The sequence below is a fragment of the Pelophylax lessonae genome (genome assembly GCF_965119305.1).
Source record: "Pelophylax lessonae genome assembly, chromosome: 8".
Classification (NCBI taxonomy): domain Eukaryota; kingdom Metazoa; phylum Chordata; class Amphibia; order Anura; family Ranidae; genus Pelophylax; species Pelophylax lessonae.
In genome coordinates, this window is record NC_138775.1 from 280,888,156 (window position 1) to 280,901,691 (window position 13,536).

At 43.7% G+C, this 13,536-nt stretch overlaps 1 protein-coding gene across 4 annotated transcripts in view; it reads right to left on the reverse strand.

The window, feature by feature from the left end:
• PATJ (PATJ crumbs cell polarity complex component) overlaps positions 1-13,536 on the reverse strand; it is a 483,060-nt gene that overhangs the window by 26,409 nt on the left and 443,115 nt on the right. For all 4 annotated transcript variants that reach the window (XM_082265149.1, XM_082265150.1, XM_082265148.1 and 1 more), the window contains 3 exons: positions 7,046-7,163; positions 4,322-4,359; positions 4,113-4,235 (listed from right to left, as the gene is read on the reverse strand). In XM_082265149.1, the coding sequence (XP_082121275.1) occupies positions 4,113-4,235; positions 4,322-4,359; positions 7,046-7,163 (279 nt within the window). The remainder of the gene's footprint in view (positions 1-4,112; positions 4,236-4,321; positions 4,360-7,045; positions 7,164-13,536) is intronic.

A 13,536-nucleotide genomic window follows, 5' to 3' on the forward strand; every position in this document is an offset into this window, starting at 1 on the left:
TCTCTTCCACAAGCACCTTAAATACCACAACAAAAAAGGGGTATACAATGTACGTTTAACATCAAATCACACACACACACACACACACATACATCATAGGTTGAACTGGATGGACTGATGTCTTTTTTCAACCTCACAAACTATGTAACTATGTAAGGTAGGTCAATTTAGTGGTTAGGTATGTCAGTTTAGTGGCCAATGTAGTGGTTAGGTAGGTCAGTGTAGCAATTACAGTTAATCAGTTTAGTGGCCAGTGTAGTGATTAGGTAGGTCAGTGTAGTGGTTAGGTAGGTCAGTATAGTGGCCAGTGTAGTGATTAAGTAGGTCAGTGTAGTGGTTAGGTAGGTCAGTGTAGCGGTTAGGTAGGTCAGTGTAGCGGTTAGGTAGGTCAGTGTAGCGGTTAGGTAGGTCAGTGTAGCGGTTAGGTAGGTCAGTGTAGCGGTTAGGTAGGTCAGTGTAGCGGTTAGGTAGGTCGGTGTAGCGGTTAGGTAGGTCGGTGTAGCGGTTAGGTAGGTCGGTGTAGCGGTTAGGTAGGTCAGTGTAGCGGTTAGGTAGGTCAGTGTAGTGGTTAGGTAGGTCAGTGTAGCAGTTAGGTAGGTCAGTGTAGCAGTTAGGTAGGTCAGTGTAGCGGTTAGGTAGGTCAGTGTAGCGGTTAGGTAGGTCAGTGTAGCGGTTAGGTAGGTCAGTGTAGCAGTTAGATAGGTCAGTGTAGCGGTTAGGTAGGTCAGTGTAGTGGTCTGTGTAGTGATTAGGTAGGTCAGTGTAGTGATTAGGTAGGTCAGTGTAGCGGTTAGGTAGGTCAGTGTAGTGGTTAGGTAGGTCCGTGTAGTGGTTAGGTAGGTCAGTGTAGTGGTTAGGTAGGTCAGTGTAGTAGTCTGTGTAGTGGTTTAGGTAGGTCAGTTTAGTGGCCAGTGTAGTGGTTATGTAGATCAGCGTAGTGGTCAGGTAGGTCTTTGTACAAGTACCACAGAAAAGCGCCTCTAAGTGTAGACTTTTTATTATAACAGCATGTAAAAAATTACAACTCATAGAAGCCAGCTAGCAACAGGCTATTGTAGTAGTGCAGTAATATTGTTCCTCCTGGTGAGTGGTCCGCCCAACCCAATCTACCAGCCAGGGGCACCGTAGTCTGTAGGAGGAGATAATGCCGGCAGTCTCCTGTATAGCGTCCGGGTCCCAGGCGGAGGCCGTGAAGGGATACAGAGCACGGGGGAGTCTACGGGGGAGACTACGGTACCCCTGGCTGGTAGATTGGGTTGAACGGACGGATGGACCACTCACCAGGAGGAACGATATTACTGCACTACTACAATAGCCTGTTGCTTGCCTTGTTGGCTTCCGTGAGTTGCCATTTGTCGTTTTTTTACATGCTGTTATAATAAAAATTCTACACTCAGAAGAAGCTCTTTTCTGTTCTTCTTGTATATCCTCTTCAGATTTTACCTTCACTTCTGAGAAGAGCTGCCCAAATTGAGTGCAACAAGCTAACTACCATCATCAGCTTTTCAGGATATACTTTTTTTAACCCCTCATGGACTAATTATTTTTATTTCTTGTACCAGAGACTCCTATCTGTTTTACCCGAGCACTTTATGTATCTTGTCCTTTAGGTAGGTCCTTGTAATCTCTACCCCCGCCAGCTCCACCGTATACATGGGCAAAGCAAAGGGGGCGGAGCCAAATTGGGTAGCGGCAAAATGAGGTTTGGCCTGGGTGTCAAAAATCCTTGCACCAGCCCTGGAGGGTATTATGTGTAGGAAAGAAGTTTGAAGGGTGTGACAGGGAGCAGTATGTATAGGAGAGTACAGGGGAGGGTACAGTGGTAGGCAGTATTTGTAGAATAGGTTGTGGAGGGTGTAATGACAGGCAATAAAAGGAGAAAAGAAGTACTGAGGATATGCCACGGGGCAGCTTGTGGAGGGTATGATGGTGGGCAGTGGGTGCAAGAGAGAAATGTGGAAGGTATAATGGGGGTACCAGGAGAAGAGTGTGTAGCATATATAATTGCAGGCAGTATGTGCTGGTAAGAGTGTGGAGAGGAGGACAGCAGATAGTATAAACATGAGGAGTGCAGAGGGTATGATTGGATGGCAGTGTGTGCAGGAGTGGAGTGTGGGGGGTATGATGGTGGGGGGTGTAGAAGGTATGACAGTGGGCAGTATGTGCAGGAGAGGAGTGTGGGGGGTATGATGGTGGGGGGGTGTATGAAGGAGAGGAGTGTGGGGGTATGATGGTGGGGGGTGTATGAAGGAGAGAAGTGTGGGGGTATGATGGTGGGGGGTGTATGAAGGAGAGGAGTGTGGGGGGTATGATGGTGGGGGGTGTATGAAGGAGAGGAGTGTGGGGTTATGATGGTGGGGGGTGTATGAAGGAGAGAAGTGTAGAAGGTATGACAGTGGGCAGTATGTGCAGGAGACGAGTGCTGAGGGTAAGACAACTGGAATTATAAGGAGAGGCGTGCCTAGGATAGGACTACGGGCAGTATGAGCAGAAGAAGAGTTCATACAATGGAAGCACTTAACTTTTTACTTTTTTTAATTTTCATATTACTTATTTTTCCCCCTTTCCTTTTGGTTTCTTTATTAATGCCTATTGTGCTTTAACCACTTTAAGACTGGAAAGATTTGCCCCCTTAATGACCAGGCCCTATTTTGAGATTCGGCACTGCGTTAATTTAACGGACAATTGCGCGGTCGTGCGACGCTGTACCCAAATAAAATTGATGTCCTTTTTTTTCCCACAAATAGAGCTTTCTTTTGGTGGTATTTGATCACCTCTGCGATTTTTATTTTTTGCGCTATAAACAAAAAAAGCGACAATTTTGAAAAAAAAAAAAAAATATTTTTCACATTCTGCTATATAACATTACCAAAAAGAAAAATGTCAAAATCAAAATTTAACATTTTAGGCCAATTTGTTTTTTGGTACATATTTTTGGTAAAAAAAAAAAATCGCAATTAGCAGATTTTGATTGGTTTGCGCAAAAGTTATCACGTCTACTAACTACGGGAAAGATTTTATTAGATAAATAGTCCTGCGCAAATAATTAAATAAATGATTAATAAATTATCAAGCTATGAAAAATAATCAGTGCCAAGTATATATAAATAAATGACATGTAAATAATTCATAAAAATATATGTGCAAAATGGTAAAATGAAAATTGCAGAATATAATAATATATGCAATCAAATATATATAAAAATATATTAAAAAAAGTGTAAAAAATAGAAGTATGTGCAAAATAGCAAAAAAAGTCCAGTGATAAATAGTTCCCGTGAGTAAAAGCGATGAAATAATAGTCCTAGGTAGTGAGCTGGTCAATTGAAAGTGGCTAGTGCTTCCCAATGGTGAGTGACCAGAGTGTCACAGTAAACATCAACCGTGCACCCCCTTGTGAGTGGGTGCTCACCTTAAACATATACGATTGAAGCGTATATATACAGGAGAATCCATCAGGAGGTTGCTCGCAGGATCTTTTTTGTTAATTTCTTTTTTGTTAATTTTTATGTAATTTTTATTGTGTTTTTTGTTACTAGTAATGGCGGCGATCTGCGATTTTTTGCGGGACTGCGACATTGCGGCGGACAGATCGGACCCCTAACTGACATTTTCGACACTTTTGGGGGTACCAGTGACATTACTACAGTAATCGGTGCTAAAAATATGCACTGTTACTGTAATAATGACACTGGCAGGGAAGGTGTTAACCCCGTGGGTGATCAATGGGTAAAATGTGAGCCTAGGGGAGTGATTCTAACTGTGGGGGGCGTGGCTTGTGAAATGACCATAGAGACATGTGATCCTATATAGAAGGATCACATGAGCTCTATGATCATCCCAGGGAGGACGGGCGGCTGCGTTTACAACAGCCGCCCGTCCTTCTCACTCAGCAGGGAATGATCGCGGGTGTCAGGCGGCAATCGGAGCCGCCTGCCCGCTGCATTGGCTTCCCCGCTGCCGAGTGGGGGCGGGAGTGCGCCCCCTAGCTTCCCGCGTGCGCGACCAGCGTAGATCTACGTCGGATTGCGCTCGAGAGCCACAATCTGTGGCGGGTGGTCGGGAAGTGGTTAAAAAAACATTTATGACAATAACAGCAATTCAACACTTACTTTCAGTTTTTGTGTGCGCGCTGCAACTCCGCTGGCTTGTATCATAGCGATGAACACAGGAATGTCTCCCAGCGGGCTTCCCTTTCCACCTGCTATGCTGATCCCCAGAGCATCACTGGGCCCCTGAGGATTTAGAAACAAGATAAGAAAGATTTACATCTGGTGCACCGAGAAGGCAGCAAATAATATGTTTGTTCGTTTCTACTCACTCTGTTAATTTCCACAATCCGAGGCTCCATTTCCATACCTACAGAGAGATGAAGGAGAGTTCAGAAGAGGACCCGTCTGTTTATACAATCTTTACAGTACTAAAGACAGCCAGAGAGACTTGCTCTGCATCAGAAACTGTGGATAACCACTAAAACACACACATACAGTATCTCACAAAAGTGAAAAGACCATAGAGACATGTGATCCTATATAGAAGGATCACATTAGCTCTATGATCATCCCAGGGAGAAGGACGGGCGGCTGCGTTTACAACAGCCGCCCGCCCTTCTCACCCAGCAGGGAATGATCGAGGATGTCAGGCGGCAATCAGAGCCGCCTGACCTGTGCCTCAGCTTCCCCGCTGCTGAGTGGGGTCGGGAGCGTGCCCCCTAGCTTCCCGTGCGCGACCCCTCAAATATTTGTAAATATTTTATTCTATCTTTTCATGTGACAACACTGAAGAAATGACACTTTGCTACAATGTAAAGTAGTGAGTATAGCTTGTATAACAGTGTAAATTTGCTGTCCCCTCAAAATAACTCAACACACAGCCATTAATGTCTAAACCGCTGGCAACAAAAGTGAGTACACCCCTAAGTAAAAATGGCCAAATTGAGCCCAATTAGCCATTTTACCTCCCCGATGTCATGTGACTCGTTAATTGTTCCATGAGTGACGGCTAAGCAAGCCTGATGTCTTCAGTAACAGCCAATCCTGATACGTTTCGTCATCGGCGACATCCAGGTGCAGGCCGAACGTCAGATACCATCATACCAGCTGACAGTCTGCTTGTTTTTTATTTGTTTGTGCCTGTTTACAACTCATCGAAGGTACTTTAGGACTTAACTGTTAGCAGGCTTCACCATGCTTGTTCATTTTTTTTTATTCCCAATGCATTTGGAGCTGCTGCTGCCGAGCAGCCACTGCCCATCTTGGATGCCGGGTTATTTTGTGCTTTTTATGACCATTATAATTTATGGTCTATGCTATCTGGTAAGAAGTGTATGCTAAATGTTGGTGCTTGGTGGTGGATTTCATCAATCAATGTTACCTTTACACTTTTTTGCACTTTATGGACACTCTTGTTTAATATTGAAAAGGACTTTTATGGTTGCACTATTAGGATTTAGTGGCGCTACTTATTTTTATTTACCCTTACAGTGAACCCGGCATTTAGTAAAAGCACAGGAAGACCCCCCCCCCCCCCCATTCCCTAAAAACGTATCTGCTGCTACTACATGTCACATGATCAACTGAAGAGATGTGATCAGACTGCAGCATTGCAGGATGAGAAGCTCAAGCAAGAGCGGATATGCGTGAACACAGGCAGGACTGCACAGGCACCAGGATTTACATGATTTTATCATCTCTAACTGAGCATCTCAGTACAGGAAATAGGCCTAAATAAACACGGTGCTCTAATTCTGGAGAGAAAAAGAGATGCAGGCATTGTCAGGGGAAGTACTGTGATTTCTGTGAGAGGTAATATATACCTAGAAGCAGTACGGGACAGGGTAGTCCAACTCCCAAGGCAAAAATTCAGAACTTTGCCATCCTCCCCTAATGTTAATACATGGCGTGCAATGGGTGTAGATCTGCGTCCATTCTTTGCCCCCCTTCTTCACTGCAGCTGCCCCTCCTGCCCAACCTGGGATTGGTACGATTACACATTACTTAGCATGCTGCAGCTTGAGAGAATAGATCTGATGCTTGGTTTACGGAGCCCTTGTTTTCTTCTAACCATCTATATACACTGAACAAAATTGTAAACGCAACACTTTTGTTTTTGCCCCCATTTTTCATGACCTGAACTCAAAAGATCGAAGACTTTTACTATGTACATAAAAGGCCTATTTCTCTCAAATATTGTTCACAAATCTGTCTAAATCTGTGTTAGTGAGCACTTCTCCTTTACCAAGATAATCCCTCCACCTCACAGGTGTTGCATATCAAGATTCTGATTAGACAGCATGATTATTGCACAGGTGTGCCTTAGGCTGACCACAATAAAAGGCCACTCTAAAATGTGCAGTTTTATCACACAGCACAATGTCACAGATGTCGCAAGTTTTGAGGGAGCAATTGGCATGCTGACTGCAGGAATGTCCACCAGAGCTGTTGCCCGTGAATTGAATGTTCATTTCTCTACCATAAGCCGTCTCCAAAGGCGTTTTAGAGAACTTGGCAGTACATCCATCCGGCCTCACAACCGCAGACCACGTGTAACCACACCAGCCCAGGACCTCCACATCCAGCATCTTCACCTCCAAGATCTTCTAAAACCAGACACCCGGACAGCTGCTGCAACAATCGGTTTGCATAACCAAAGAATTTCTGCACAAACTGTCAGAAACTGTCTCAGAGAAGCTCATCTGCATGCTTGTCTTCCTCATCGGGTCTCAACCTGACTGCAGTTCGTCATCGTAACCGACTTGAGTGGGCAAATGCTCACATTCTATGGTGTCTGGCACTTTGGAGAGGTGTTCTTTTCACAGATGAATTCCGGTTTTCTTAGATCTTTGAGTTCAGCTAATGAAAAATGGGGGCAAAAACAAGTGTTGCGTTTATAATTTTGTTCAGTATATGTGTCCAGCCATGGTAGTAAGACAATGCAAAACCCAATGTTGTGCAGTGAATGGCACTAGCCTGCCCTATACCATAAAAGACACCATTTCTAAACGTCTCAGCTTGCAGCATTCCACACAAGGACAGGAGAATCTTACCGGAGTTCCTCTGAGAGGAGGGTGCCGACGATCTCTTGGAGCTTGCGTAATTCTGTGAGCTGGAGACGACAGGGGCGTGCGCGGCCGGCGCGGCGCTGTGAGAGCTGTTCTGGCTGACCTGGAAGATTTGCAGAGTAATTAAATTCTCGTACATTCATTCGTTTCATTACAATTTAATTACAGAACTGCGGAAATCGTTATTAGACTCAATTCCCAGGTCCAATAGCATTGTTTGGCTTGGTGGGAAAGCGTGACAAGGAACTGCCAAGCTCGCGTCTGTTCTCATTTTAACTGTCGGAATCGCAATTTTATGTGAAAAGGATTTCTTTTTTTTTTTTTTCTTATGGCTACATGCTGTGAACAATTAGCAGGCTGTGACATTTAACATTTACTGACTTCAGCTGCAAATGAAGCAAAGCCGACAAAATGAAGTTTGCTGCGATAATCTGGAAGTTTAACACTGAACTCAAAAAAAAAAAAACAAATTGATGCAACTCTCTATTCAGTAATACATCATTAATTTATTCATATGCAAGCAGTATAAGTATCCGAATTTGGCCTGTATCAGAATCTTTCTGTCCCTGTATAGCAGAGCTCAGATTGGGAGAGAGAGAAACAGCATAAGGAAACAAGTGCTATGGTGCTCATGTGTTAAAGAGGTAGTAAACTCAGCCTTGCAATTCCTGAAATTCAATACAGCCAGGACATAAATGCTTTTTATACCGTTACAACTCATTTATTATCTTCCTTTTACTTTTCTGGAGCCAGTTTTATTTTCTATGCTTCCTGTCTAAAGCCGGCACCAGGTTTACTGTTGTTTTCCACATCAATCCTAAAAATAACTCCCACCCTTTTCTGTAGAAATGGCTGGAATCTTTTGCATGCACATTGGGGTGCTTCTGGAAGATGTGCATGGGGCCGTACTCTCGCAGGAGTGGATGCCGGCACGGCATTCCCCGGAATAGACTAACGGCACATCGAGCATGCGGTGAATCGCCTCATATGTGAGCATGTGCCTGTGATGTCTCGAAATTGCGCCTGGCTCGATTTCTACAAAGTGGCAAAGGTTAGAAAGAATGCAAACAGCACCAGGTACCCCACCCCTTCGTTTATTTTGCAGTAGGAGACGGCGGAGCGATCATTCGGCAGGAGCCAAGTGTTAGTGCGGGTCAGGTTTTTATTTCCTTTTCGTTTGTGTTGGTGGCCAGTGTTCTGCCGAAAACTCCAGCTTGCCAAAATCTCCAAAGTGGCAAAGGTTAGAAAGAATGCAAACAGCACCAGGTACCCCACCCCTTCGTTTATTTTGCAGCAGGAGACGGCGGAGCGATCATTCGGCAGGAGCCAAGTGTTAGTGAGGGTCAGGTTTTTATTTCCTTTTCGTTTGTGTTGGTGGCCAGTGTTCTGCCGAAAACTCCAGCTTGCCAAAATCTCCAACCACCTCACTTCCATCGACTCTCCAGAAGCAATAATTGGAGATTTAGAGTTGCTGTGCTCACAGAACACCAGCAGCGTATACAATACGGTGTTCCGTGAGAATTACCTACCCGTGAGAAAAACCTACCCTCGTCACTTCCGGTTGCACAGCAGTGTGTGTAACGCGAGCAGTTACATTAAAACAGCTGTGCTGCACTATGAGTCATCTCCGCTCCTGTCCCTGTCACTTCCCTGATCTTGGCTAGTAAATATAAAAGCGGCGGCGGGTGTATGAAAAGATAAATCATGGAGCCGAGAGCCGCTTCTATATTTACTAGCCCAGATCAGGGTAGTGACAGTGACAGGAGCGGAGATGACTCGTAGTGCAGCACATCTGTTTTAATGTAACCCCCGCGCGGGTAGCTTTTTGATCGTTTCCTACTAGTGCGCATGCGCACTAGTCTGATCCTCAGCTATTCCATTAGGTATCCGGGCCTGTTAGCATGCGCACTGCTGCGCAGCTCCGCTGTTCCTGGCCGGAAGTGACGAGGGTAGGTTTTTCTCACGGGGTAGGTAATTCTCACGTTACAACGGTACATGACGAGGTTGACAGAACACCGGGTAAGTAGGAAAAAACTGTCACCACCTTAGAGGCATGTTTTTGGTTAGTAGCGGTCGGACTAGCAATGTCCACTCATTATATTGTGTATCGTAGTGTATATACGCTGCCGGTGTTCCGTGAAGACAGCAACTCATCGAAATCTCCAATTATTGCTGCTGTAGAGTAAACAGAAGTGAAGTGGTTGGGGATTTTGGCGAGTTGGAGTTTTCGGCAGAACATGGGCTTTCATTGTTATTACGTTGGATCTACTTCAGGGGACTTTTTTGTGGGGTTGTGTTTGAATAAAGGACCCCAGTCTCATTAACTAAGGAAGGGTAAGCGCAGACCCCCACAGCCTCCACCCAAGGTTATGGGGAAGAGGCTTTTATTCCTGTCAACACAAGTGACAAGATGCTTTGGGGAGGGAAGAGTCCCTCCTCTTCCTCAAATGCACACCCCCCATATTGAGGGCATGTTGCCTGGTATGGTTCAGAAATGGGGGGATGGTGGTGACTGGTCTCCAACCCTTTTCTGGCTTGCCGGGCTGCATGCGCGAATAAGGGTCTGGTATGGATTTGGGGGGAGGGCACACCATGTTCCTGAAGGACCTGGTAAGGATTGAGGGGACCCCTACGCTGTTTTTTGTAAAATCCAGGCAATCCCTTTGTTTACATTCCGTTGCAGTGAGGAACTTCGCTGACAGCAGAATCATGGTTGTTAAGGATGCCAACTCCTTAATCATGATATTTACTGGTTGTTAAAGATGCTGATGGCTGCCCGCTATTTACCAACAAGCTATTTACTGGTTGTTAAGGACGCCGGCGGGTACTGGCTCCTTAACAACTAATGCTAATTGAATATATTTCTTGAATAACATTTGGCTAGACCACAACTTATTCACCTGTATAATAATAATAACAAATATATTTATATAGTTTAGTGAATTTAGAATCAGTTTATGCAGTATTTACCATGCAAATTTTACTAGTGAGGTAAAAACAGCATAAACGAACAGTGAATTCACATTCTGAATATCGCATTAGATAATTGTAAAAATGTGTAATTTGACTGTCCAAAGACTGACGGCGGTGAGAGATGGCAGTGTGGAGGACGGGCAATGTGGACAGCTTTACCCCGCATGCCTGCATACTTAGATGTGCCTTGTTGAACAACTTCAGCCCCGGAAGGTTCTACCCACTTAATGACCAGGCCATTTTTTGAGATTCTGCACTGCGTTACTTTAACAAAAAATTGCGCAGTCTTGCAACGCTGTACCCAAATAAAATTGACGTCCTTTTTTTCCCACAAATAGAGCTTTCTTTTGGTGGTATTTGATCACCTCTGCAGTTTTTAGATTTTGTGCTATAAACAAAAAAATAGCAACAATTTTGAAAAAAAAAAAAAAACGCCATATTTTTTAATTTTTGCTATAAAACATTCCCAATAAAAAAAAATTAAAAATTTGATTTTTTTTTTGATCAGTTTAGGCCAATTTGTATTCTGCTACATATTTTTGGTAAAAAAAAAAAAAAAAAATCACAAAAAGCATATTTTAATTGGTTTGCGCAAAAGTCATAGCGTTTACACTACGGGATAGATTTTCGGACTTTTTATTAATTTTTTTGTTTTTATTAGTAATGGCGGCAATCAGCGTTTTTTAGCCGGACTGCGAGATTGCGGCGGACAGATCGGACCCCTAACTGACATTTTTGACACTTTTTGGGGACCAGTGACATTAATACAGTAATCAGTGTTAGATTTTATGCACTATTACTGTATAAATGACACTGGCAGGGAAGGGGTTAACACTGGGGGTGATCAAAGGGGTTAATGTATGCCTAAGTATGCTCGCTCACTGTGGGTGGGGGGGGTTATCTGTGACAGGCACAGAGAGATCGAAGTTTCAGCTTAGCTGAAACTTCTGTTCTCTCCCTGCTTGTTTCACAGAAGACTCGCCTGCTTTGTTTATATAAGAAGGCGGGTCTTCTGTCAGTTTATCTGACGATCGCGGGAGGAAGGCGGCAATCGCCGCTGCTCCTCCCACGGCCCGCCTCCCGCTGTGTCTTAACACAGGGGGAGCGCTGCACAGTACTACTACGTGATTTTGCGCAGCGGAGCCGCCCCGCCGCAATAATACTACGGTGGGCGGTTGGCAAGAGGTTAACCATCAACCATGTGAGTTGCTTAACATTGAATCTTCATTAAATGCCACCATACTGATACACTAATGGTGTGAATACACGATTAGAATATCGCCCGATCATTCGACCACCGACTTTTGAAAGAGTATTTGTCGGTCGAAAACGTTGCCAACATACACAGCCCGAATATCGCCCGACAGTTGCCCGCCGACCATCGAAACAGTGTTCATCATGCATGCGTGATGAGGTTAAACTGAACGACCTCAACACCAACGTATAGAATATCGTTCTTTCGCAAACAAGACGACAGAATTTTTCGGGTTTTTCAAACTGTATTTTTTGTTCACAATATCGATATCGCTCATTGATGGCTGGGCATTAATGAGTAGAATATCGGCCGATCGCTCGCTGAACGGAAATTTTCGTCTGATTTTCTTATCGTGTATTCCGGCCATTAGCGGCGCCTCTCTTCTTTTTTATACTCTGTAGTTCCTGCTGGATTTTGCCTCTAATCCCCTTGTGAAGGCGCCATTTGTGGATGGACATTTTATGGTTACACAGCCTATCACATTGCTATAATCTTTTATATGGACTATAAACTGAATGATTTATGAATAAATGGTTGTGGAATGAATCGTCTGAGTTTCCATTATTTCTTATGATGAAATTCGGTTTGATATACGAGTGGGTTGGATTACGAATTATGCTCGCAATCCAAGGTTTTACCGTATTTCATTCTTGAACTATGCTAACAATCTGTACATTATTCTTTTTATATTGCCTGGCTGGCCAAAAGTTGCAGTCATCTTTTTTTACCCATATTCTCAAATAAAAAATACTGAAATTTACTTTTGAAATGTCATAAACATGTTTAAGCATCTTAGTGATTGAGTTTACCCTTTCACATTGCGTGTGGAGTTCTGTGATATCTTTAGGACACACTCCGATGGGGAGAAGCTACACTGCCGTCTGTATTTAATTTGTCTGTCTGTGGAAGGATGAAAAGCATGGCCTTTAGAAATGTCTTTTGTAGCCGTTTCCAGCTTTCTTCAGCTCCACATTTCTTTTTCCAAGTCCTCTGAAATTGCTTCGGATTGTTGCACAGTTCACAGATCTTCCATGAAAAGGGTAGACTCCAGCTAGTACTCAGCAATGGAACCTTTTTATAGGGCATGGCACATTCAGAGCACACAACCAACTTCATCTCACTGACCCTAATCACCGTCTCCAATTACCCGCCTCGTAAGATAGGATTTTTCCAGCAGTTCACAAGTGTGTTGTGCCCTCAGGACAGGAAATGAGAGAAAATCTTCCCAGCAGGTGGTATCGAAAGAAATAAAAATACGATGTTGGTTCTAACCCTTCAACCACTCTACACTTTACACACCCTACTATTGATCATATAATTAGGTGAAGATCAAACCTCAATTAAGAAGCCATTTACAGTGCTGTGAAAAAGTATTTGCCCCCTTCCTGATATTTGTGTTTTGTTTCTGTTTTTTTGCATATTTGTCACTCTTTAACCACTTAAGCCCCGGAAGATTTTACCCCCTTCCTGACCAGGGCCTATTTTGCAATTCGGCACTGCGTGATTTTAACGGACAATTGCGCGGTCGTGCGACGCTGTACCTAAACAAATTTCACGTCCTTTTTTTCCCACAAACAGAGCTTTCTTTTGGTGGTATATGATCACCTGTGCGATTTTTACTTTTTGCGCTATAAACAAAAAAAGAGTGTAAATTTTGCAAAAACAACAATATTTTTCACATTTTTTTTATATGAAATCCCCCCCCCCCCCCCAAAAAAAAGGAGAAATCAAAATTTTTTACAATTTTTGACCAATTTGTTTTCTGCTACATATGTTTGGTAAAAAAAAAAAAAAAAAAAAAATCGCAAAAAGCGTATTTTGATTGGTTTGCGCAAAAGTGATTGCGTTTACTAACTAAGGGAAAGATTTCTGTAATTTTTGGTGTTTTTTTTAACGCGTAATGGCGGCGATCTGCAATTTTTTTTGCGGTACTGCGACATTGCGGCGGACAGATCGGACCCTTGACTGACATTTTTGACACTTTTGGGGTTACCAGTGACATTACTGCAGTAATCAGTGCTATACATATGCACTGTTACTGCAAAATGACACTGGCAGTGAAGGGGTTAACTTTTTTTGAGAGGGAGGGGCTGTGTGTGTCCCTAGGGGCGTTATTCTAACTGTGATTGGCTGTGGCTTGAGCTGTAGGAACAGTGATCAACGGTCCTACACAGTAGAACCGTATAATCACTGTTTCTACACAGGGGAGAATGCCTTTCTCCCTCTGCACCGACGATCGCCGAGTGAC